Source organism: Phyllostomus hastatus, unplaced genomic scaffold (genome assembly GCF_019186645.2).
Source record: "Phyllostomus hastatus isolate PE091 unplaced genomic scaffold, TTU_PhHast_1.1 phas_contig_65, whole genome shotgun sequence".
Classification (NCBI taxonomy): domain Eukaryota; kingdom Metazoa; phylum Chordata; class Mammalia; order Chiroptera; family Phyllostomidae; genus Phyllostomus; species Phyllostomus hastatus.
Genome location: NW_025333932.1, coordinates 3,652,725 through 3,679,719, shown reverse-complemented (window position 1 = coordinate 3,679,719; position 26,995 = coordinate 3,652,725). Strand labels below are relative to the sequence as shown.

The 26,995-nt window shown below is 37.3% G+C and overlaps 1 protein-coding gene and 1 pseudogene across 1 annotated transcript; both read left to right on the top strand.

Annotated features, from left to right (window-relative positions):
• The first annotated feature begins 4,545 nt into the window (after nt 1-4,545).
• Nucleotides 4,546-24,744, top strand: ELOC (elongin C). The gene is made up of 4 exons (XM_045849445.1): nt 4,546-4,676; nt 17,511-17,564; nt 18,566-18,709; nt 24,319-24,744. Exons 2-4 carry the CDS (start codon nt 17,561-17,563, stop codon nt 24,507-24,509), a joined length of 339 nt encoding a protein of 112 aa, XP_045705401.1. The 5' UTR covers nt 4,546-4,676; nt 17,511-17,560; the 3' UTR covers nt 24,510-24,744.
• Nucleotides 24,081-24,175, top strand: LOC123825874 (annotated as a pseudogene).
• Nucleotides 24,745-26,995: the final 2,251 nt, after the last annotated feature.

Here is a 26,995-nt window from a genome sequence, read left to right as displayed (position 1 = left end):
ACCGGATTGGATTGGCCGCCGCACGTGCACAGAATTTGTGGCCCGCCGGCAAGCTTCACTCCGGTCGCTTGCGTTCCCTGGCGGCGTAGTTCTCGCAATCCGCTAAAAGCCCAGCCCTCGCGTAGGGCTTGCGGGTCCCGTAGTCTGGCGCTCCGTTGACAGTGTGAAAGGAATTAGGGGAAAGCCATACGCGAAGGGCAAATCATGAAAGCCAGGGTTAAATCTTTCTCAGGGGCATCATTTTCTAGGCCCAAACAACTATTTTCTTTGCGGAAAATGATTCTACCCTGTTGGCACCGAGGAATAATACTTTATACGATTTAAACAGAAATGAATGACAATTTAAAGCAACCAGTGGGTTGTCAGAAAATAAATGGAACTTGTTCACAGAGCGTTGATACTTGTTAAATTTGTCTCAGGGAATCACTCACATCCATATACACTGGTTCACCTCTTGTTAAAATGGGATTAAGCATCTATCGTCAAGACTAAGATAAAAACAGAACATATAAAGATACTGGATATAATCGGCAATCCATAGTGCTCACACAGTGGGGGAAACATCTATAAATAATCCTGTAATATAATTAAAGTATAGCAATTCACAAAATGCTACAGAAACCCATAACACAACATGATTAATTTGGCCTTACAATGCCTAAAGACCTCGTATTCATCTTAGTCTCCAGAATGAGCACCCAAATGGTAAAAGCACTTTTGTTATTTGCATCAGAGAAGAACAGTAAAATAATATCATCTTAGCAACTCCAAATTCTGTCTACTTTTTTCTGGGTACCCAGAAGGATCAAATTATACTACTTATATTGAACTTTTTTTATGTAGTGTTTTTGTTTAATATTGTTAAAAAATAAACTGAAGCATACTAATAAATTTTAGTTTATGAGCAAAAATTATTCAAATCAGGCAGCACCAAACTGGAAATGGTTAAGAGTGTTCAACTGATGGGAGCTAAAGTGCAAGGTTTTTTATAAAGAAGATATACAGGAAAAGCAAAGAAACTGTTTTATTGGCTATAATTTAAGTGGTTGCACTATTTGGGAAAACCTAGTTGGCTGCTTGTTATTTGTTGTTATTATCCTTGAGGTATTTGTAGGAATTGATTCTGGCTTAGGTTTTGGTTTGCTTACTAGGTTACCAAGTATCCAAGTTATCTCAGTCTAATGGCCTTCTCATTTGATTATATCAACAATATGCTGAGGAAACCTGCATTTTTATCTTCTGTTAAGCTTAGTTTTCTCCTATAGATACAGTCAGCAAATAAAAATAACATTTGGTCTACTCAAGTTTTCTAAATAGCTAAAATGAAATCACGTCTGAAAACTGTGCTATAAAATTATAGGGAATTGTTATGCATTGTTAAATAGATTTCCCAAGTCTAGTACTTTAGAAACATTTGTTGAATGTAAACTACTTGAATGGGGTTTTAGAATGATACCAAGGTTGTTTAAAAATTAAACTTGATTCCTTGTTGATATCACCTGAGAGATTCCCTTTAAAAATGGAGGATGATAGAAAAATCGAAAATGGGTGCTACTTGTAGACTATATGGCTCTTATTACTGTATGTAATTTTTGTTTGTTTTTTACCTATCTTTCCTCCCCATCCACCAACCCCTTTCCATCCTTTAAGGTGACTAAAAGGGCAGAATGGCATGATGGAAAAAAAAAGATTTTGATAAAGTTAATATATTGCTAAGAACCATAAAAACTTCTTTATATATTACTGCTTTAAAGCATATACTAGGAGACTCTTTCTAGAAAAAAAAATCTGTCAATAAATTGTCAACATTTTTTAAATGTTCATATTCCAAACAAATAATCAGAAACATGGTTGAAGATGTCTTCAGACAGAGATACTGAACTCAGCATTACTTAAAATGATTTAGAAATGGAAATAAGGTAAATAGCCAACATTAAGGAAATACTTAAGTGAATCATGGTACATTTAAGCAATGCAATTCTATACATTTAAAATTATGCTTGTGGAGATTTTGGTTACAGAAGTTTGGGTTTTTGAGATTTGTTGAGTTGGAAAGTGAATAGTAAGCAGAACCATATATATAGCGTGTTACATGCTGTTGAGGCAGCTCTGACTCCTGGCAATCCCATGAATAAGTGACATCCACAATGTCCTGTCCTCAACAGCCCTGCTCAGCTCCTATAGACTCATGCCTATGGCTTCTTTTATGGAATCAATCCATTTCATATTTGGTCTTCCTCTTTTCCTGCCACCTTCTATTTTTCCCAGCATTATTATCTTTTTCAGAGAACCATATCTTTTCCTGATGTGCCCAAAGTAGGACAGCTTCAGTTTTGTCTATTGCCTCCAGCAATGTTTCAGGCTTAATTTTTTCTAAGACACACTTGTTCATCTTTTTGGCAACTTTGAATATTCATAGAGATCTCCTCCAACACCATGTTTCAAACCAAACAATTTTTTTCCTGTCAGCCATCTTCACTGTCCAACTTCACATCTGTACATAGGAGACTATGAGGGTGTGGATGGTCCTGGCCTTGGTCTCTAATCACAAATCTTTGCTCTTGGCAATCTTGCAAAATTCTTCCATTGCTGCCCTTTCAAGTCTTAGCCTTGTCTTGATTTCTTGATTGCAGTCTCCATTTGAATTGATGAGAGAACCAAGGTAAATCTTTAACAATTTCAATGTTTTTGTGGTCTAAGTTGTGTATTTTTTCTGTCTTCTTGATGTTCAAATGCAGTCCAATTCTGGCACTTTCTTTTTTCACCATTAACAAAAGTCATTTCAAATAGCTGCTACTTTCTACCAGTAAGATGGTGTCATCTGCATATCTTAAGTTACTGATATTTCTTTTACCAATTTTCACTCCTCCTTCCTCTGGGTCTAGCCCACATTTTCATATAATATGTTCTGTATAAAGATTAAACTAATAGGGAGACAGAATGCACCCGTGTCTGACACCTTTGCCTATAGGAAACCATTCTCTCTCTCCATATTCTATCCTGACAATGGCTTCTGTCAACAACACAAGCTACACATCAGAACAATCAAGTGCATGATCTGTGTAAAAGGTCATGGAAAAAACAAACTTACCTGCAATTTCTGCATTTTTGTAGTAAACATGTACATTGATTACATAAATATTTTTAAATAAAATAAAATTTTGCACAAAAAAAAAGTCTTACCCTAGATTCTAACCTTAAGTCTGGCTTTGGCTAGCTTCGGTATCATCACCTGGAAAATTTTACCATTCTCTAGATTACTATCATCCTTTATAGGGTGATAATGTAGCGGGCAAAAAAGGGGCAAGATAGAAGAGAAAAAGACACTTCAGGCGTAAAGAAGAAAAAGTCTGAAAATGGGCTCACAGCCTCCTCCTCTCACGCCACTGCGTCTCCTCCCCTCCAAACTCTGAGTACCATTACAACCAAAAAAGTTCAACAGTTTTTGCAAAGACTTTGATAAATTAACCCAGGAAAGTTTTTCGGTAAAAAGCAATACAGCTTATCTGCCAAATCAACGAAAAATATCTTCCAGACAAAACTCATTATTCAGGTCCACAAGCTTTGGATCATCTGTATCTGTTTCCCTTTATGGCGCGACAGTGCTTAGTTGAGTAACGCGATGGTGAGCTTTTTGGCCCTACTTTTCCTACGTGCAACAGTTCTCTAAAAAGGGTGAATTTCAGCTCTTTCAGCCTTCCTGGAAGGGTGCCTGATGTTAACCACAGAAAAGCAAGTAAAAAGGATAGGTGGGTCGAGAGATAGCAAGAAAGGGTGCGGGGGCAGAGGGGACATGGAGTAACAAAGATGGTCTCAGAACTCAGTGCCGGCTCCACAGGCCTGAATTGCTGTGAAGGATCTCTGAATCCTAAAGCGTGAGCAACTTCGGGGATGGGAGGGGACGGAGGGGAGGGGCAATTTTCGGAAAACACCGAACGGTACCGGAAAGAGAGGAAATGAGGCCAGGCTATTGCGCCAGCAGTTGAGAAGCTCTTCAAATACACACTGCAACTTCTCCAAGGATGTTGCTTCCTAAAAAACACGATCTCATTAGCATAGAAACCGCACTCCCACCTTTCGATCTTTCTTCTGCAGAGAGTCTCCAACTTCCAGGCGCACCCGCAAATGAGAGACAGGGACAACTTCTAAAATCGCCCAAACCCTAACCCAGCATGAGAAACTACATGTCCCAGGATGCACTACTGCCTCGACCAAACCCGACGGATCGGCCGGAGAAACTACAAACCCCAGGATGCAGTGCGGCCTCGGGGGCCCCCCCCCCCCAGCCTGTCTCTGAGGATACCACCCCTAAAGAGTTAGGATCAGGGTCGGCGCTGCATACTGGGAATCAGAAGACCTAGTATCACATTGGTTGAGACTTACCAGTGATTGCTGATCCTCGACACTGGCCTGGGGTAGTGCGGCATTGAGGTTAGGGGGCGCTGTGCACTTCCTGTGGACGGAAGCGGGCGACACTCTCGGTGCAGTGCCTTAGCAGATACTAATCTCTCGCGTGTTGGGGGCGGGGGGAGAAAAAGCGTCCGTGACCCAGCGGAAGTAATTCCTCCAACTGCCCCGGAACGAACGGCAGCAGGCTTCTGGGGTGGGGGGGCGGCCCTGGAGTGGGGGCTGTGGCGGTGTGTGGGGACCTGGTGCAGTGGCTGCGGTGCTAACTGGTGAGTCTCGAGTTTAGGTGGGAACGGAGCTCTGGGTCCTCAGGAAGGACGACAGGGGCTCGTATGGGGCGCGCTCGTTTCCCCACTGCCCACCTCTTCCCATTTGGGCGGGGAAGGAACGGAAGCTCCCAACCTTCTCGGGCCTCCTCTGCCTCTGGTTTGGGGGAGGGGAGAAGAGGACGGCCGGACCTTTCCCGGCGCTGTTCGGTGGGCTAGGAAACGAGTGGAAGGAGGGGCGGCGGCCGGGAGACTGGGCCATCTGTGGGCTGAGCACGCGGAAGGTGGAGTTAGGACATGGCAGCTCTGTGGCTTTTTATTTTTCCTTTTCTCACATACACTAAAATTCGTTCTTTTCTTGGAAGCAGTCCCCAGTGATATTAGAGGGCCTCGCTCTTTCCAGCTGTGAGACCCCGAGAAGTTTACCTTGTGGGCAACTTACTGGGCCACTCTGGCCGACTTAGTGGTTTCAGGCTGTCGCGCATCTACCTGCCAGTCTTACCTAAAAGGAGGTATCTAGTGCCAAGTGCAGTGGTCCCTGAGTTTCTTTATGAAATTAAAACCTCTTTAGTAACCTGTAGCTGTGGAGTTCGTGTCATAACTGTCAACATTTCTACTCTGCATCGCCTTCAGTGTAGAAAACAACTGAAATCCTTTAGAGGCTTTAAAAGCTCATTTTCAGACTGCCAAATTTGCTTTTTGGTCCCCATGTAGTTGTTTTCTGTTGAGTGGACTAAAATGATAAATCTCTAACCTCGTTTACATCAGTTAACCAATTTACACGTGGGTTCATTCATTCTGGAAATACAATGGGAAGGATACTGCTATGGTTCCAGTCATAGTGGATGTTATTGTTTATTGCCAGTGTTTTGGGCTTCAAACTTATTTTTTAAATGGCTCTCCTTTTTTCCTTATTTATGAGACTTACTATGTGCCACTCCAAAACACATGTACATAAGCGTATGTAAATTTAAATTTAAGGACGCCAATTGCATTTATGATAATTTTGTAATAAGGCAGTAATTTGTAGTCAGAAGTTATGCAGGCTTATATATCAAGTTCTAAAATAATAATAATTTATGTCTTATAAAATGCTGTTTGGAGTTTTTGAGGGTATATTTTTCAGTACTAGAAAATAATCCGGAAAATTAATGCATTTTAGCTAACCTGTGCTAAACATTTATCAAACTAATATCAAAAATGCCCACCAGTGATGCCTGAAATTTAAAGCCTTGGTTATTAAAAAAACAATGGTCCCATTCATTAGAGAAATATTTATTGAGCATCCACTATATGCCATTGTATCGTCCTGCCCTCTTGGAACTTGAAGAAAGAGAGGATACCCAGAAAGTATGCAAATAACAGTTTCAGGTGGTGATGAATGTGAAGAAAATATAGCAAGATTAGAGTTAGATTAAGTCAGAGTGAGTAGGTTGGGGTTGTCTAATTTTGATTGGGATGTGAACAAAAAAGATCTGCCTCTCTGAGGAGCTGATGTTTTGCCTGAAGACCACAATGATGAGGAAAATATGCAGGAAGAAATTTTAGATAGCATTAACTGCAAATGCAACCTCATGGGAGAAATGAACCTGACCTATTATAAGGACACCAATGTGGCTGGTACATAGTGAAGGAAAGTCATGGGAGATGAGTTCTGGGTGATTAACAAGATCTAAATAAGATGGACCTTGATGATCATTTTTCTGTCTGTAATGAGAAGCCATTAGAGGATTTTGCATGGGAGTGACAACTGATTTATACTTTTGATGTCTAGTTTCTAGGTGGAGAATAGACCAAGTTGGAGAAAGTGGGGAAACCAGCTCCTAAAGAGGCTCAATTATAGTCCAGTTGAGAAATGGTGGCTTAAACTAGAGGTGTTAAGTTGTAAGTTAGTGAGAAGTGGTTTGGTTTAGAATGTAATTTTAAGATGGAGCCAAGTGGACCTTACTTTCATGCCTGGGACTAAAACAGACAAACAACAAAAAAAAAATTTTTTTTTTTTTTTTTTTTTTTGAGAAATCAATTGTTTTGCCCAAGCACCTGGGTGAACTAAAATTAGGAAGGCTGGCGAGGGTGCACTGGTTTCTGAGGAATAAATCAGGAGCTCTTTAAAGGATGTACTGAGTTTGATAACTAGTATTCAGCTCAGAACATGTGCAGTAGCCAAGTTGGATTTGGACTACTGTTTCTCAGGGCATATGTCTGGCTAAAGAGATAACTTGGGAGTCAAACTTTACAAGTAATATTTTAAATCTTTGGACTGGAGGACATCAAGTAGAGAGTGTTAATGTAGAAGAGGGAGGTGACTGGGAGCACTCTGGTCAGAAAAGCAAACAGTGATGGAAGCAGAAAAGTGTAACATCAATAATACTAAAAGTAGGAAACTTAAGGAAGGAGGCAGTAAGTCTACTGCAAAACCCTGGTCCAAATAAGAGGATTAAAAATTGATCATGTGACCAAGTAAAGTAGTTGAAATTTGATGAGCCCTTTGAATGAGCTCCTGGGCCAAAAGTGATCGGAGTGGGTTAAGGAGAAATGAATTATAGGGATATTACAGCATTTTTATAAGTTGTTAGGGATAATGGCAAGAGAATCTTTGGATAAATGTCCTTACATGGAAAGGTTGGCCTTGGATAGAAGGATGGTTTCTACTTTACTTTTGAAACAAGTGGGTAGACAGTATATGGTATACAGGGGAGGGGGACCCCAAAAACTAGAATTATCTTCTGCAGGGTGGGTCCCTTGAAGGCTTCCCCCACTAGGTGAGTGTTCTAGGAACCCATTTGTAATCAGTATGCCAGTTGGCATTGTTGCAAGAGACTGTGTTCCACTTAAGTGAATTCTATGATGGGTAATTTACAAGCACACCTGCCCATACTGCTGAGTGTTCAGCAGTTTGTTTTTTTGCCCAAAAACGGCATGACCCTCGTGCCCCACTCTCCCAGTTCACCCAGTCTCACCCCAAGCAAATTCTTTGTTTGTTTCCTGAATGAAAAAAAGTCCTCAAAGGGAAACGTTTTTGCTGATGTGGAAGAGGTGAAACAAAAAATGGCAGAAGCTCTAAAAGGCATCAAAATCCAAAGTTCAAAAATTGTTTTGAGCAGTAGGAAGTCTTGATAGGTGTGTTGCATCAAATGGAGAGTACTTTGAAAGTGACTGAAGTTTAAAAGTGTAAGAAGACATACACAAATTTTATAATTAAATTCTGGGGAGGGGGTTGGGTCCCCCATTGTACATGCAGGTAGGATGAAAGAGGAAAGACAAGGCTTAGTGATTGTTTCCTTTTTTTTTTTTAAAGATTATTTATTTATTTATTTTTAGAGAGGAAAGGGAGGGAGAGAGAGAGAGAGGGAGAAACATCAATATGTGGTTGCTGGGGGTCATGGCCTGCAACCTAGGCATGTGCCCTGACTGGGAATCGAACCTGTGATGCCTGATTCACAGTCCACATTCAATCCACTGAGCTATGCCAGCCAGGGCTATTTCCATTTTCTTGATAAAATAAGTGGTCAGGGCAGGGAAGAGAGGGGTATTGGAGGTTTCGAAGAAGTTGTAAATTTTCTCAGAGTAGGAAAGCCAGTTTGCTAGGAGGATCCAAGTACTTATTTAAAGGATATGGGCATGAAATTAAAATTAAGATCAGCCAATATGGTTGTGTCTTTTCTCCAGCTATATTCAGTTCTTTGAGGCCTGAGCTAGACAGAGAATTGGGTTTGGCAGGGTTGGAATTTGGGTGGGTAAATTAGAAAGGGCAGGGAGGTAGGGATATAAGGACAATGAGACGTGGGTGGTGCCAATCCTGATGAACTGTTTAATAGCAGGTTAAACAAATAAATATAAGAAAACAAAAATAATTGTCTTCTATTCCAAAAAATATAGTATATATAAATATATATATATATAAACTTCAAATGGAGGTGCCAGTTACATTACCTTATGATAATTTTGTAATATAATTAGGCAGTAGTTTGTAATCAGAAGTTATAATCGGCCTTATATATCAAGTTCTAAAGTAGTATTAGTTTGTCTTATAAAAGTCTTGTTTTGCAGGGTTTTTGTATATTTTTCAGTGCTAGAAAACCTGAAAATCTTTGCATTTACACTGGTAATGTCTTAATCCATTTTAATTGGCTTGCTCTAAATGTTTATTCTAGCCCTGGCTGGCGTAGCTCAGTGGATTGAGCTTGGGCTGCGAACCAAAGTGTCGCAGGTTCGATTCCCAGTCAGGGCACATGCCTGGGTTGCAGGCCACGGCCCCCAGCAACCACACATCAATGTTTCTCTCTCTCTTTCTCCCTCCCTTCCCTCTCTGAAAATAAATAAACAAAACCTTTTTTAAAAAAATGTTTATTCTTTTATATTTATTTTTAGCCCAATATTTTAAAGGTTCTTTTAAGTCATTTTATAATGTAAGAATCTATACTTAAGTATACAGTATATAGTGAGACTATTTGCTCATACTTTTAACCAAACAAAGAAGTTTGGAGATCATAAGGGAGATTATATAGTTTACAGGGGTGAGATATACTCAGTAGGAACACAACACAGGAGCTGGAAAGCTATATGCTATGTGGAAGTGGTTCTGTTTAATAAAGATGGGAAATTGGGAATTCCAGGCATTTGTTGTAGAGGGAAGATGAATTACTAGTGAGTTCAGTCATGAAATGGTGGAGTTGGGAGGAACTTAAAACACAATTTAGCCCCCCCCCCTTTTTTTTTTAACTTAGGAGGTGAAGAAACAAGTCTTATCACCTAACTTATTTGAGTCTCAAGATAGAAATGTGAAGATAACTAAGTTAGTTGTAGGAAACTTGAAATTCCAGAAATCATGTACAGGAATACATGTTTTTTACACTTATTTTATAACTAACAATTTATGTATGTGTGAAGAATTGTGAGACTGATGTTTTGGTTATAATTTCATAATGTGTCTATGCCCTGGAAGTCTTTAAAATATAATTGTTTTAAGAATTAGAATTCAAGAAGCGCAGTCATGCCCTGGCTGGCGTAGCTCAGTGGATTGAGTGCAGGCTGCGAACCAAAGTGTCGCAGGTTCGATTCCCAATCGGGGTACATGCCTGGGTTGCAGGCCATGACTCCCAGCAACTGCACATTGATGTTTCTCTCTCTCTCTTTATCCCTCCGTTCCCTCTCTAAAAAAAATAAATAAATAAATAAAATCTTTAAAAAAAAAAAAAATTAGAATTCAGCCCTGGCTGGTATAGCTCAGTGGATTGAGCACAAGCTGCAAATCAAAGGGTTCAACTCCCAATCAGGGCACATGCCTGGGTTGCGGGCCAGGTCTCTAGTGGGGGCCGTATGAAACACAACCACACACTGATGTTTCTCTGCCTCTCTTTCTCCTCCTCTCCCCATCTCTCTAAAAATAAATAAATAAAATATTTTTTTTAAAAAGGAGGAAAATACCTAGAATATAGAGAAAGAATGGTTGATCCTGGTATATGTCTTAAAAAAAAGAATTAGAATTCAGACTTAATTCTGTTATGAAAGGTGGAATACTTTGCCCTTTCTTGGGCACTTTATTCCTCCAATATGACCCATAATATTTCAGTACACTTCAATAGATGTTTCTGAGAAAGAACAGTTTTTATTGTGGTTATCTGAAAGTTTCAGTTTGTTAGAGGCCATAATCAAGGAAAAATAGGAAAAGAATCAACCTTGGTCAAAAGCATGGTGCCATTGAAGAACTATTTTGTTGGAAAGCTGAGGAAAATACTGTGTGGCAGGTACATTATTATATGAACTTTACTCTGTTAACATTACCACATAATTACCATTGTGTGCTAGATATGTGGGTGACAAAGAAAGAACCTTCCTGCCTTGGAAAACTTACAACTACCAGTAATTGGTGACAGATCTAAAAAGACATGCTTATAAGGCTTCTGTGAAACATTTGTAGTTAATAGTGGAGAAAACTATGAATTGTACAGTGGAGGAAAACCTGAGAAAGGATACTGTTTGCTACGAGTATTAATACTAAGACAGTTTACCTAAGAGTTAAATATAGCGGGATCATTATGAGACATTCTGGACATTTAAACCTCTCCTCAGAAACATGAAATCAGTGACACTATAAGCACATGCTAGGCAGGATATTTTGATGTCTTTTTGTAGATTGGAATTGTGTCCTAACTTCTGTCAATTTCTTTTATGTGGCCAAACCTCTTCAAATAGCCTGAACATTAGTTAATTTTTGGTTAATATAATTTACTTTGTTTTCCAATTAATCATATTACATATAGTTAATAATCATCAGGCTGACTGACCATCGTTCCCTTCATTTGCTGCTTGGTTCTGCATGCTTATTTGTTGCTTTTTTAAAATAAGCTTTAAATCATAGTTTTCTAGTTATTTACACTTTGGAACATGTGTTGTTATGCATTTATTTATCTGCAGGAAACATGATCAATAGGCAAGAAGTCACTTATTTTACAGAATGGCATCAAACTGTATGTGTCATTCTAGACTGCTTTTTAAAAAATGAAGTTTCACAGTGACTGCCAGATGGGAGGGAGTTGGGGGATTAGGCCAAAAGGTGAGGGGATTAAGAAGGACAAATTGGTTGTTACAGAAGAGTCACAGGGATCTAAAATACAGCATAGGGAATATAGTTGATAATAGTCTGATATTAAACTATGTATGGTGTCAGATAGGTACAAGTTATATCAGAATGATTGCTTAATAAATTATGTAATGGCTAATCACTGGCTAATACAATGTATAGTCAACCCTAATTGAAAATAAAAATAACTTAAGAAATGAACAGTTTATCTTGGCATGGGGAGGTAAAGTACAGCATAGGGAATACAATTAATAATAATGTAATACCTCTGTATGGTGCCAGCTGGGTACTAGAAATATTGGGGGTGGGGAGAACTCTTTGTAAAGTATATGATTGCCTAACCACTGCGCTGTACACCTGAAACTTTTACAAAATAATGTTAAATGTAAACTGTAATTGAAAAACAAAATTAAGAAAAAAAAGGGTTAGCCCTGGCTGGTGAGGCTCAGTTGATTGAACGTTGTCCTATGAACCAAAAGGTCCGGTTTGATTCCCAATCAGGGTACATGCCTAGGTTGAGGTTTATGTCCTGTCCCATTCAGGGTGTGTACGAGACAACCAATCAATGTTTCTCTCCCTCTCTCCCTCATTTCCCCAATCAATAAGCATGTCCTCAAGTGAGGGTAAAAATAAAATAAATTTTTAAAGTATATTTAATTGATTATGCTATTAAAGTTGTCCCAATTTTTCCTGCTTTGCGCCCCTCTGCCAGGTACCCCTATTCCCTCCAGCAATCCCCTCCTTTATTGGTCATGTCCATGGGTCATGCATATAAGTTCTTTGGCCACTCCATTTCCTATAGGGTTCTTAACATCAGTCTGTCTATTATGTAACCAATTTGTATTAATCCCTGCACCTTTTCTTTCATTCTCCCCTCTTCCCCCTCCCAGCTGATAACCCTTCAAATGACTTCTATGATTCTGTTCCTGTTCTGCTTGTTTGCTTAGTTTGTTTTTTAGATTCAGTTGTCGATAGTTGTGAATTTGTTTTACTTTCATGTTCATAGTTCTTATCTTTTTCTTATATAGTTCCCTTTAACATTTCATATAATAATGGCTTGGTGATGATGAACTCCTTTAGTTTTACCTTGTCTGGGAAGCACTTTATCTGTCCTTCTATTCTAAATGATAGCTTTGCTGGATAGAGTAATCTAGGTTGTAGGTCTTTGCTTTTTTCATGACTTTGAGTACTTCTTGCCAGTACTCAAAGTATCTTTTGAGAAATCAGCTGAGAATCTTAAGGGAACTTCCCTTGTAGGTAAGTGTCTGCTTTTCTCTTGCTGCTTTTAAGACTTTCTCTTTAAACTTTGGCATTTTAATTATGATGTGTCTTGTCATGGTCCTCTTTGGGTCCAACTTGTTTGGGACTCTCTGTCCTTCCTCGACTTGTTTGTTTATTTCCTTCACCAAATTAGGAACATTTTCTTCCCCTTTTACTTTTTTAGTTTTCGATTTCTTGCTTTTCCTCTTCTGGCACCCCAGTGGTTCGGATTTTGGTACATTTGGAGTCATCTCAGAGGCTCCCTATTCTAGCTTCGGGGTTTGTTTGGTTTTTTTTATTTTTTATTTTTTTTTATTTTTTTTCTTTTTTACTGTTCTGATTGAATGCTTTTTTCTTTCTTATGTTCTAGATTGTTGATTTGATTCTCAGCTTCAACCCCTCTACTGTTGGTTCCCTGTAGATTTTCCTTTATTTAACTTAATGCAACCTGTATTTCTCCCTGGGTCTTTTTTATGCTGTTACATTACACAGTGAGTTTCTGGAGCATCCTGATAGCAGTGTTTTGAACTGTTGCTTATCTCCATGTCATTTAGTTCTTATTCTGGAGCTTTGTTCTGTTCTTTTATTTGGGCCGTATTTCTTTGTCTTCTCATTTTGGCAGCCTCCCTGTGTTTGTTTCTGTGTATCAGGTAGAGCTCCTTTAACTCCGTCTTAGTAGTGTGGCCTGTGGTAGGAAACTCACCCATCTGGATGAATGTGGCTTCTTTTAAATCCTTGGTTGTTGGACTTCCATGCATACTGATTTTCTGACGAATCTGGGTGATACTTGTTTTATAGTCTAGTTGTAATTTTTGCTGAAGTTGTGCATGAAGGTGAAGTGTGGTTACCTATTGTCTTCATCTTGACCTGGATCTTAATTCAGCTTCTTTTTCAGTTTTTTTCAAGCTGGCCTTCTGCCGGTTTAAACAACTTAATTTAAAATTGTCTTCAATGTTGCTGTGACCAGTGTGACTCAGATGGTTGGAGCATTGTCCCATAAACTGAAGGGTCATGGGCCCAATTCTTGGTCAGGACACATAGCTGGGTTGCAGCTTCAGTCCCTCGTTGGGGTACTCAGGCAGCACTGGAACTGATGCAGTGACATCTAACTTCATCAGGCCATTTTAATAGCAAATTTCTTTGACTGTATGGCTTAATGATTCCAAAGTAATAGACCCTGACTAGAGCCCATGCTGGTAACCTGGGTATGTGCCCTGGCTGAGAATCCAACCCGTACCACTTCAGGCCACAGCAGAAAATAAAATAAAATTTTATTTTGGTATTTTTATGTCATAGCAAATACAGATTTAACTTTTTTAATTTTTCACTGCCTCATAATATTTTATTTTATTTTTTAATTATTTATTTATTTTTAGAGAGGGAAGGGGGGGAGAGAGAGAGAGAGAGACAGACAGACAGACAGACACATCAATGTGCGGTTGCTGGGGGTCATGGCCTGCAACCCAGGCATGTACCCTGACTGGGAATCGAACCTGCGACACTTTGGTTCGCAGCCCGCGCTCAATCTACTGAGCTACACCAGCTGGGGCTTCCTCATAATATTTTATTTTATAAGTACAGATATACTGTTTTTTATTTAGCTCATTCTTTAATTGGTGAACCTTTTAAGGTATTTTCAGTTTTTCACTTGTACACATACTATTGTAAAGAACCTACTTGCCTTTGGACACAATGCCAGGGTTTCTCTAAAGTAGATACCAAGAAGAATTGGTCTCTTAACAATTCTGTAGCTGCCTTCCACAACTGTTGTGCCTTTTATTTGGTATCATCCGTTTCCCCTTCCCTTCAACACCGATTCTTAGCAAGTTGAATATTTGTTTACATTTTACTGATTACCATTGAGACCAAGCATTTCTTTTACAGGTCTATGAGCCATTCGTATTTTTTCATCTGTTTTTCCTGAGTGGTGTTTTTACATTTGGTACTTTAATCTGCAGTATATTTGTGAGTGACATGAGACATCTAACATTTTTTTCTTTGTAAATATGCAATGTAAAAAAAAGATACAAAGAATAGATTTATTTGTGGTTGTTACTATAATCCTACTTAAATAATTTGAGCAAATTAACCAGAAACTTGGATATATTATCAGAGTTCAGCAAAGGTGGAGGGATACAAGATAAACTTACTGAATTTAAAAGCTTTTTTTAACACTCCAGCAATAACCTTTCAGAAAGTATAATAGGAAAACTGTATCTAAAAGTAGACCTAACAAGAAATGTGTAATAACAGAAAGGGAATTGCCTAATCGTATAGCAAAACATGTTTATAATGCTATTGTAATTAAAACTGGGGATGTTTGTCAGGTATACAAAGGTTGATGGAACAAAATATAATCTAAAAATCCATGTAGCAATAAATAGATGAAAATTTCAAATCAGATATAGGATAGGCTGTTCAAAGATCTTTTCAGTGTTCAATGATACTAGATTCAAAACTGATTTCAGTGTAGGCCCTAGGCTTACCTGGAATTCCTATTTGTTACCAAAAAAATTTAAAGACCTTAAAAGACTAATGTTTATATGTAATACTTTTTGAGGGTACAGTGACATCTCAGTCAGGCCTCTGTTACACTTTGTCTTCTACCTAAACCTGCTCTCAGCACATGCTCCTCGACCAGTTGCTTTTACCTGCCTAATTCACATTTCTAGAATTCAGCTCAGTTATGAAATAGATGCTCAAATGTTCAAACAGATTTTTGCCACCTCAAATTTAGATTCTATAGGTAATTTGTGGGTTAAGTCCAAATTTAATCATATTTTAAATATTTTTAGCTTCTACCTCAGATTTAGTATTTGCCCTTAATTCTTGCTGTTGATATACTCTTTCTTTATTAGTGATGGGAATGTTCCCCCTCCCCCTTTAACCCTTGTATAAATGGTGGAATTGATTTACTATATTAAGAAGTCTGTGGAGAAACTGTTGCTACCCAGAGGGCTTCTATGATTTGACTTTGCGTGGTTGCCTAGCTACTGCTAGTTAACTAAACATTTAGATATTTTGCTCTGAAAATTTCGCAGACAGAAAAGTTGGCACTTGAAATTCTTGTTCTTCTGGCTTTCCTAGCATTTTGTCCTTTTTTGTTTTGTTTGTGTTTTAGAAGAATGATTACAAAGCAGTATGAACAGAAGAAAGTAGTTACTGATGAATTTTTAATTGCCTACCATTATTATCATAAAATGACATAGTAGTGTTTTTAAATTTTAGACAAGGTTTTAAGGAAATATATCAGCAGCTCTCAGCAGTTGTGGATAAGAAGTTTCAACTGGAGCCAGAATTTTTTAACCTTGACAGTATGGAAATAGAGGGGATTTGGCCTATAAAACCTACCTAGCTAGGTTTAAATCCTTGAGCTGCCATTTAAACTGTAGAAGCCTTGAGCAAGTAGCAGCCTCTGAGTGTTTCTTCATCTTTAAAATGGGAGCAGCCCTGGCTGGTGCCGCTCAGTGGATTGAGTACTGTACTTGCTGCCTGGGAAAGGGTCACTGGTTTGATTCCTAGTCAAGGCACATGCCTGGGTTGTAGGCCAGGTTCCAGGTTGGGTCTTGAGTGCAAAAGGCAACAAATTGATGTTTCTCTGCCTCTCTTTCTACCCCTTTTCCCCTTTCTCTAAAAATAAGTAAAGAAATATTTAAAATTGGTTCAATAATTCCCTTGTGAAAGTGTCATTATAAAATAAGATAATGAATATAAGGCATTTAATCCAATGTTCACCACTTAACAGGGCCCTCAAATTTTTGGTAATAATGTTATATTGGCATTGCTGCCCTAACCCCACATTAGAAATGATACTTTAGCCCTGGCTGGCGTAGCTCAGTGGATTGAGCGCGGGCTGCAAACCAAAGTGTCGCAGGTTCGATTCCCGGTCAGGGCACATGCCTGGGTTGCAGGCCATGACCCCCAGCAACCGCACATTGATGTTTCTCTCTCTCTCTCTCTCTCTCTCTCTCTCTCTCTCTCTCTCTCTCTCTCTCTCTCTCTCTCTCCCCCCCTTCCCTCTCTAAAAATAAATAAATAAAATATTTAAAAAAAAAAAAGAAATGATACTTTAAATATCTTTCAGTGCTTAGCAAGTGTACCAGACTAATAAATTTGATTTCTGCTCTCACTACAATTCTATGTGGAACAAGTCATTCATCTTCTTTATGTTTTAAGGTGAGGGATGACATAGGTTATCTCCAAGTTCCTTTCTTGCTTTAAAATGTGGTTCATTTTATTGACCTTTCTCTTAAGGGTAGAATTAAAATATTGATCAGGAATTTCTTAGAGAAAAGGATAATGAGGGCATGCTGTTTGCCTCATAATGGCATAAAAATAATATTGGTATTAATAAAATCCTTCTTTGAAAAAAGGTTAAAATACAAATTACTGAAAACATGAACCCTTTTCATTTAGCAATCACCTTATTTTTAAAATTTAAGATTTCTTTAAAAAGTATACATTTTTACCACTCTACTGTTAAATTTCCGAACTTTGGTAGCCAATATGCAGAAGGGATGAAACAGTAAAATGTATTACAGATGTACACATTTACATAAGAAGAGTGCAAGGTTTTTTTTGTTTGTTTGTTTGTTTTTTTCATTCTCATGAGAGCTACTTCATATTCTTGTATTTATCAAGTTGTCATTCATTCAGCAAATATTTGTTTCAGTGTCTACCAGTATCACGTTGAACAGTGTATATAGGAAAATGATTAAGGCCAAGGATCTCTTAAAGTTCAGTCTAGGTCCTACTAAAAAGCATCTGTATTTTTAAATTATTGTCACAATAGTTACCTTAAAGGAAGATAAAACAGTAAATCTGTATCTCAACTTTATTGTCTGAGGTGTTCAGAAACTTGATGCTGTTTATGGCATGGCTTGGAATTTCTCACTTGAGAGACAGAGAGACTTGTAACACCAAAGACATACTAAATAATAGTGAAAACATGTTATTTCAGCATTAGTCTTAATATAGCATTGTTATATTTTCAGGAAACTGCTAAACTTCCTGTGGAAGTGAAGTAGAATTTCATAAGAACATAATGGGTAAGTTTCATAAGAAAATAACAGGTAAGTATTTCAACTAGTAGAAGCTGGCTTTTCTTCTCAAAAGTAGACCTTTGATATCAGTGAATGCAAGTTGGAAAACGGTCCAAGTAGACTGAAAGTAGTTGTTGAAATCAACAGCTTATGTTTACTGTGTATTCTTGGGGACAGATTAGTAACATGTACCAAATAAAACTTATTACTAGTGAATAAATTGTACCTTAAGGTACTAAAAACTTTCCCAACAGACATATAAAATGTTTACCTTGCAAAAAATACTAAAAGTATTTCTGCTTCTCTCTAGGGCTCCCTAAATTTTTAGAATAAGCCATAAGAAACTTTCTTTCAGATATTGGTAACCATAAATGTTAAAATTCCGTCTGTACAGTATTGTAGAAGTTACACATGTGAGAAGGATCTTGAAGGAATATACAAAAATACATACTCCCCCAGAAAGTTTAAATTGAGCTAACCGAAGGCAGCATGACAGCAATGGGTATGCTGGTAGCAAGTGACATCTAGGCACTCTGTCTCCTCACCTCTACTTTCCATTTTTAAAGACTGACATTTGTGTTCATTACTTTCATTTGCACAATAATTTAAGCAGTATATTATTTTCATAATAATTTTGTATGGATCAAGAGTAAATTCCTGAGCAAAGGAAGCCCTAACATTTACAATTTGGACTCATCAGAAGTTCAGCTTACATGGTGTAATCTTCAAGTTTGAATGTGCTGCTATAGTCACAAAAATATTGTTAGTAATACTTCCTTGAAAAATACTGGTAAATTTTCATTGAAAGTATAATCCTTGAATGTAAACTTTACTCTGACATTGGAAAATGTATAGAGAATAATAAATAAGAAGTCTAAAAAACTTTAAAATCTTGGTCGCTGTTATTCTCCAGAAATCTTTCTGGTGTGAGTTCTTCAAACGTTGGTAAACCTATTTATTGCCAGTAAATTTTGTGATTCAAAAATTATTTTACTACTTTACTTTAGATGGAGAAGAGAAAACCTATGGTGGCTGCGAAGGCCCTGATGCCATGTATGTCAAATTGATATCTTCAGATGGTCACGAATTTATTGTAAAGAGGGAACATGCACTAACATCAGGAACAATAAAAGCCATGTTGAGTGGCCCAGGTAGGAAGATTTATTTTCACTTCATTTATCTTCACTTTCAGTGTTTGATGAATGTATTTTTAAGTTGGGTTAAGTGACATAAGACATTTAAAAGAGACAGTAAATATTTGAATATGGCATGATTATGTTGCATTGGGGAAAAGTTGGTTTCTGCCATATTCAATTTATAGCTATTTACCCTAGTTTCAATAAAACCAAATTGGTTAAAAATTTGTAATAGGAAGGATCATTTCCCTAGGTTAATTTCCATGCCCACCTTCTTCAACACAGGACTCTTGATTTGTGCTCCTATTTCTAAGGTTTATCTGTAGAAGTTACCACCTCCCAAATGTCTGCTCTTAACATTTTCTTTGAGGTAATTTTTTTGCCTCAAGAAAAAAATTTTCTGAGGATTGGAATTTATGGAATATACGGTAATTTCTATGTTTAACTTTTAGAGGAAATGCCAAACTTTGCACAGTGGCTGAACCATTTTACGTTCCTACCAGCAATGTATGAGGGTTCCTCATGTGGTTTTCTGTCCACACCCTTTATTTGCCGTTGTTTTATTCCAGCCATTTTAATGGGTATGAAGTGGTATCTCATTGTGGTTTTGATAAGCATTTCCCTAATGACTAATGGTGTTGAATATATCTTCATGTGCTTGCTGGCTGTTTATGTATCCTCTGGAGAAATGTCTCTTCAAGTCCACTTTTTAATGGGGTTGTCTTTTTCATTGTTGAGTTGCAAGAGTTTTTTATAAATTCTGGACACTAGATTTTTATCAGATACATGATATGGTTATATTTTCTCCCATTCTGTGGGTTGTCATTTAATAGTGTCTTTTAATCAATAAAGTTTATGTGATAAAGCCCAGTTTATCTTTTATCCTTTTTGTTCTTTGTGGGTTTTGAGGGGTTTTTTTGGAGTCCTGTCTAAAAATCTATTGCCAAATCCAATGTCATGAAGTTTACCCCTATGTTTTCTTTTGAGTTCAGTGGTTTTAGCTCTTCCAGTTATGTTTTTTATTTTAAGTTAATTTTTGTATGATTATTCTTTTACATGTGGACATACCACTACCATTTGTTGAAGACATCATTTTTTACCCCATTGAATGGTTCTCTTTTTCTTTTTCATTTGAATGGTTGGACATTTATACAATGTCCAAATCCTGATTAGACTTAATGTTTCATCTTGTAAACTCATAATTAGAACTCCAGAGGCTTGATTAGTAGCTGGTTCATTTTACTAGGCAATAATACTTCATAGTTGGTATTATTGTATTCTTCTGTAACACATCTTTTAGCAATGTCAACATTGATTAGTGAACCAGAGTTATCAAGCTCATTCATCTATGAACAGTGTTCCAGTTAGACTTTCGTATAATGGCTTTAGCTTTCATTGTGATTACCACTGAGGCATACTTCATTTGTGGTTACAAAACACTGAATTTCTAAATGCATAATTTCTTCTACAGTTATTAATTAGACTTTTCCTTTAAAAAACTATTTGGTTACTGTGAAATACAGTCTGTAGAGGAAAAGAATGAAAAAAGATTTTTTTCCCCTTTACAAAGAGCCCTGGTGTCTTCTAATGGGAACCTAGGAACCCACGTCTGGGTGCTAGCAGGATTCCTTGCTCCTGGATTGAATCATTTTCTCCTGGACAGAAATAGGGTGTACTTTAGCAGGGAAATTATGGACACACCAAAAATTTTAGTTAAAAATTAAAATTAAAGGATTTTTTCTTTTTTGTAAGCTTGTTCTCCTTTAATTTAAAAATGGCTTTAGTCATCCTGTACATCAAAAAGTTACAGATTTGATCCCCAATCCAGAGCACATATAGGTTGCAGATTTGATCCCCGGTCAAGGAGTATATGGGAGGCAACTGATCAATGAATGTCTGTTCTGTCTGTCTGTCTGTCTGTCTCTCCCTCCCTCTTCACCCTTCTTTCCCCCCACCCACCCTGTCTCTAAAATTAAAGAGTATATCATCAGGTGAGGATATAAAAAATAAAAATAAGAGCTTTATCAAACTTTCAGCCCAAAACTGATGTTTTGCATAAGGAGGAATAAAGTACTAATACATGCTACAGTGTGGATGCACCTTTAAAACATTATGCCAAATGAAAGAAGCCATCCACAAAAGGCAGCAAGTTTATGATTCCATTTGTATGAAATATCCAGAACAGTTAAATCCATAGAGATAGAAAGTAGATTGGTATAATAGAAAGTACAGGTTGGGGGTAGGGAAATGAGGAGTAATTGCTAAGGGGCACAGGGTTTTTATTTGGGGGTGATAAGATGTTTTAGAACAAGATAGGTGGGTTGTGAAATGTACACTTCAAAATGGTTGATTTTATGTGATATGAATTTCACCTCAAAAAGAAAACATAATGTTTGTCCAGTCAAGATGGAGGCGTAGGTAAACACACCTCACCTTCAAGTACAACTATAGCAAAATATACAACTAGACTACAAAACAGATATCACCCAGAACTGTAGGAAAATCAAGCTGTATGGAAGTCCGACAACCCAATATTTAAAGAAGCCACATACATCCTGATGGGAGTAGGGGCAAAGACACGGAGAGGTGCCCGGAGGTGGAGAGGTATGGAGATAGGAAGCAGCAGTCCCACATCTATGTGTGGTGAATAAAAACCAGGTATACCTCAAGAGCAAGGGATTCCCAGCCCCAGTTCAGACCACACACAGCCCAGGGTTCTAGCTCCAGGAAGATAAATTCCCATAATGTCTGGCTGTAAAAACCAGTGGGGGTTGGGGTAGTAGAAGAAACTGCAGGATCCTCAGTCTCCTCCTAAAGGGCCCACAATGGACTTGGGACTCATGCAGACCTGCCCTCTCAGGGAGTCAGCAACAGCTGGAAGGGCACCAGTAGCATAAGGTGAGAAAGTGAAGTGACTGGCAACAGGGGAATTACTGAGAGAAAGCTTCCTCCTGTGCAAAACTCCAGAGGCCAGATAGCAGCATTGTCCCCCCTCCAAGCCCTCTCCCACAGAGAGCAACAGAGTGGTGACATGGGTTGCTTACCCTAAGGCCCTGGCCCATGCAACTTAGCAAGTGTGCTTTTCTACAGTAGGCCTCACTACTAATACAGGGAGTCAAAGCAGCACTACCTAAATTACAGAAACAAACACAGGGAGGTTGCCAAAATGAGGAGACAAAAAAAGATAGTCTAACTGAAAGAACAGAACAAAACTCCAGAAAAAGACCTAGGTGAAATGGAGATAAGCAACCCAGCAGATGCATAGTTCAAAACACTGCTTATCAATATGCTCCAGAAACTCATTGGGTACTGCAACAGCATAAAAAAGACCCAGGCAGAAATATAGGTTGCATTAAGTAGAAAAATGGATAATCTATAGAGAACCAAGAATGGGGGGGATGAAGCTGAGAATCAAATCAACAATCTGGAACATGAGGAAGGAAAAAAGCATTTGATCAGAACAGCAGGAAGAAACAAGAATTCAAAAAAAAAATGATAGGCTTAGGAACCTCTGGGTCATCTTAAAACGTGCCAACTTCCAAATCATAGGGGTGCCAGGAGAACAGGAAGAGCAAGAAATTGAAAACTTATTTCAAAAAACAATGAAAGAAAACTTCCCTAATTTGGTGAAGGAAATAAACATACAAGTCGAGGAAGGACAGAGAGTCCCAAACAAGTTGAACTCAAAGAGGACCACATCAAGACACATAATAATTAAAATGCCAAAGCTCAAAAATAGAGAATCTTAAAACCACCAAGGGAAAAGCAGGCTCACCTACAAAGGCAGTTCCCTTACTTTCAGCTGATTTCTCAAAAGATACTTTGAAGGCTAGAAGGGACTGGCAAGAAGTATTCAAAGTGATGAAAAGCAAAGACCTACAACCTAGATTACTCTGTCCAACGAAGCTATCATTTAGAATGGAAGGACAGATAAAGTGCTTCCAGACGAGATAAAACTAAAGGAGTTCATCATCACCAAGCCATCATTATATGAAATGCTAAAGGGAACTATATAACAAGATCAAAACTATGAACATTAAAATTGCAACAAACTCACAACTATCAATAATTGGGTCCAAATAATGAAGCAAACAAGCAGAATGGGAACAGAATCACACGTATGGAGATCATCTGGAGGGTTATTAGTTTGGAGGGAGAAGAGTGATGAGGAGGGGAAAGGTGCAAGGATCAACAAGCACAAATTGGTAGGTACAAAATAAACAGGCATGTTGAGAAGCATATAGGAAATGGAGAAGCCAAAGAGCTTACATTCATGACCCATGGACATGAACTAAGGTGGATGATGCTGGAGAAGATGGGGGTACCACAAGGAGAGGGACAAATTGGGACTTTAATAGCATAATCAATAAAATGTTTTTAAAAACCTAATATTTAGTGTCAAACACTTAATAAGTGCCTATTGCTAATATTTAATATATATGTTCAAGAAAGAAAATTTTCAGTATTTGCAAACCAGAAGTTATCTTATTGCTGTGGATTATTTGCTGAATCCTGCTCCACTTTTTCCCCACCCCACCTCCCAGCCAATATATCCATTTGAAAACTCTTAAAATACTACATTCTCAGAAAGTGTATTTTTCTGCCCTTTATATTCAGGTCATAGTGCTAGTGCTTGACTGCTAAGAAAATATTTCTGTAACAAAAGCTGAATAATAAAACCTTTATATAGCTAAAGAAATGTTGAGAGATTACTAAAAATTGTTTATGAAGTATTACTAAATAAAGGGAAGTTGCTGATATCATCTCGTTAACATGATATTTTTAAAAACTAAAGGGGGAAACAGTACATTTACTTCTGAAAAGATTTTTAAAATAAATAGTATTTCACTTCTTAGTTATTTTTACATGGCAATCCAGTATAGCACAGGGTTCTTGGTGGTCCATGCAAACTTGATTCCTACTCACACTTGAAGAATCCCTCCATGAAGATTCTTAGGAAAAAGCCCCTAACTATCCAAAGTTTGGGAGAGAATTAGAATTTTAAAATTCAGTCTTGATGAATCTCAAGTGCTGTCTTAATAAAGATTTTTTTGTATGTTTATACTCTGATATTTTGTTTAATGCTATTTGGGTTTGTTTTTTTCATGTCATAATAGTTTGCTAGGGCTTCCATAACAAAGTACCATGGACTGGGTAATTTATACAACAGAAATTTATTTTCTCGTGGTTCTGAAGGATAGAAATTCTAGATCGTGGTGCCAGCAAGGTGGGATTCTCCTGAGGCTTGTCTCCTAGATGGCCGTCTTCTCCCTATGTCTTCACATTGTCTTCCCTCTGTTTGTCTCTTATAAAGAGACCAGTCATTAAATTAGGGTTCATGCTAATAATCCTGTTTGCCGTAATAGCTCTTTAAGATCCCATCTCCTTGCTCACTTTGGCAGTACATGTACTAAAATTGGAATGATAGCATGGCCCCTGTGCAAGAATGACATGCAAATTTGTGAAGCGTTCCACATTTAAAATGCTTCCTGAATAGGAAAAAACGAAGCACCCAATTTCCAAGTAATCACATTCTGAAATACTGGGGGGTTGGGACTTCAACATATGAATTTCAAAGGAACACAATTCAGCCCATAATGAACATACCTTTTTTTCTTTTATAGGTCAGTTTGCTGAGAATGAAACTAATGAAGTCAATTTTAGAGAGATCCCCTCACATGTGCTATCAAAAGTATGCATGTATTTTACTTACAAGGTTCGCTACACTAACAGCTCCACGGAGATTCCTGAATTCCCAATTGCACCTGAAATTGCACTGGAACTGCTGATGGCTGCGAACTTCTTAGATTGTTAAATAAAATAAATTATAATAAACTGTTAACTTTTTTCAGTATTTAATACCTGTAGTTCAGTTAGAATTTTTTTCATATATAGCATGTTGCCTGTGTGCAATTGAACTTTAAAGTTAATTGGAAAGCAGATTATTGTCTCTTCTTTTGCATAGCAGAGTTGAAATTTGTTTGCTACATCAACAAGTTAAGGACATTTTCACAAATTGAGAAATAAACAAATACGCCACTTTGTAGGTAGTTTTGCCTTATTCTTTGGATGTGATTTTTAAATTAGAGCAATGGTGATATAATAAATGCTGAAATTTAGTCATAAATAGACAATATTCTACAGGTAAATATTGGGGCTATGTATTTTTATGTTTTTAGTGTTTTTTTGAAACCTATTCTGACCTTATAGCTGTCATTAGCATTACTAGAATTATGCAAATAATTGCATTATAAACAAGTTTATAACTTAGCCAAATATTGATTTTTATAACTGTCAAAGACATAAGAGTTGAAATTTCTTATGTGTCTTTTGATAAACTGCAGTATTGTTTAAGTATCTTGTCCTTTTGTTTTATTGCAACAATTTAAGAACTTTATTTAAAAGCAGTTTTGGAAGATTACTAGGTACGGCTTTTGGAGCAGTGACTTTTTGAACTGTAGTCACATGGTCAGTAAGTAAACTACATGACCTTGATTTTATGTGTACTGTGTATTTTGGCCAATCCAAAGTACTGTCCTTTCATTGACTTATAAAGCTTCTTTTGCAATATTCATCCTTCTTACCTAATCCCTTGTTGTGATTATACTTCTGGTTATTTAAATGTTTTAAAAGACTATGAACATTACCCAGATCTTAAAAGCTAATCTTTTCTGAACTATTGCAGTCTTCCTGCATCCAACTGAAATGTTTTAAAATATGACAAACGTAGCCCTGGCTGGCATAGCTCAGCGGATTGAGCGCGGGCTGTGAATCAAAGCATCGCAGGTTCGCATCCCAGTCAGGGCACATGCCTGGGTTGCAGGCCACAGCCCCCAGCAACTGCACATTGATGTTTCTCTCTCTCTCTCTCTCTCTTTCTCCCTCCCTTCTCTCTCTAAAAATAAATAAATAAAATCTTTTTAAAAAATAAAAATAAAATATGACAAATGTGAAGAGATGTAGTGCAAATCTTACAATGCACTTTGATGTAGTGTATTAATTACATTCTGTTAATTAAAATATGTCCCAATAAATATGCCCAACATCTCTGGGTCTTCTACTGAAATATAACTTCTAAAGAGGTCATTCAGCTTTTATACTAAGCAGACAAAAATATTCAAAAACTTATAGAATCGCTGCTTAGGTGTGGAAAAAGAGCACTGTAGTTTGGTATATTACTGTTTCTTAGTAAAGCAAAGCCGTCATTAAGGTCTATATGTTTTTAGCTTAGTTCTTTAAGACCAGTTTAATATGGACCAGTGTTTCTGGAAATTGCAAAAACCATGCAGAACCAAATTCTATAAATAATTTTCCTCTTAGAAGACAACATTATACTTTCCAGCTTATTGAAAGCAATTAAATATGTATGTTAATTGCATATATTTTAGTAACTTCTTAAGACATACTGGTACATATTTTAGGGTAGAAGATTATCAAGTGCAAGAATTATATTCTGCTACTTGGTGACAAATAATTCCAATTATAAACCTAAATAATGATCTTAAAGGTTAAGTAGATAGCTAGAACCAAGTTTAACTTTGACCAATTTTAGTAGGTTACTTTTTATGTTACATCCACAAGTAACCTTAAGTTAAAATACTGAAAAAGAACTAAAGGATTAGGAAAAGTTGTATATCTTGTGGCAAATGATACTTGCAATGTAATAAAGGCTCTGTTGACCAAAAGGTTTGATGAACACTTGGTGTTTGATCTTTTTAGCCTTAATTTTCTCTTTTTTCTGAGGATTCATGAAACTATTTGCTTCTGGACATATTGTCATATGATTGAATACTGGGGATTTTTATTTGGTTCATTTAAGAGAACTTGGTAATTAGCTTTCTGACACTTGGAAATTTGTTAGATTTTTTAATTATATGCAGGTCTCCTTGATACTTTTTTTTCTGCACAGAAAATATTACTACAAAATCCTTGGTTTTATTCAGTTAGCATTTCATTTTTGTAGTGTCTAGATTATTTTAAGTTTTCTAGATTATCTTTCATGAAATTATTGATAGCAAGTCTTTTGAAGAACCTTGTTGATATTAAGAAACACAATTTACTATAAGCAATAAATTCAGCTCATGGTAGAAGAGAGATACATGTAAAGGCATCTTGCTATTCATGAACCTGTCATCTTGGTCATTTTGCTAAGTTTATTAGTTATTCTTCTTTCATGAGTACAAATAATTCTGAGAAATAATATGAAGTTGCTGTTAAAGAATTAAGAGTATTTAAATTAATCCCAGTAATTTCTGTCTACCATATTTTGCTGTGTACAGTGCACTCCCATGCATATTTGCA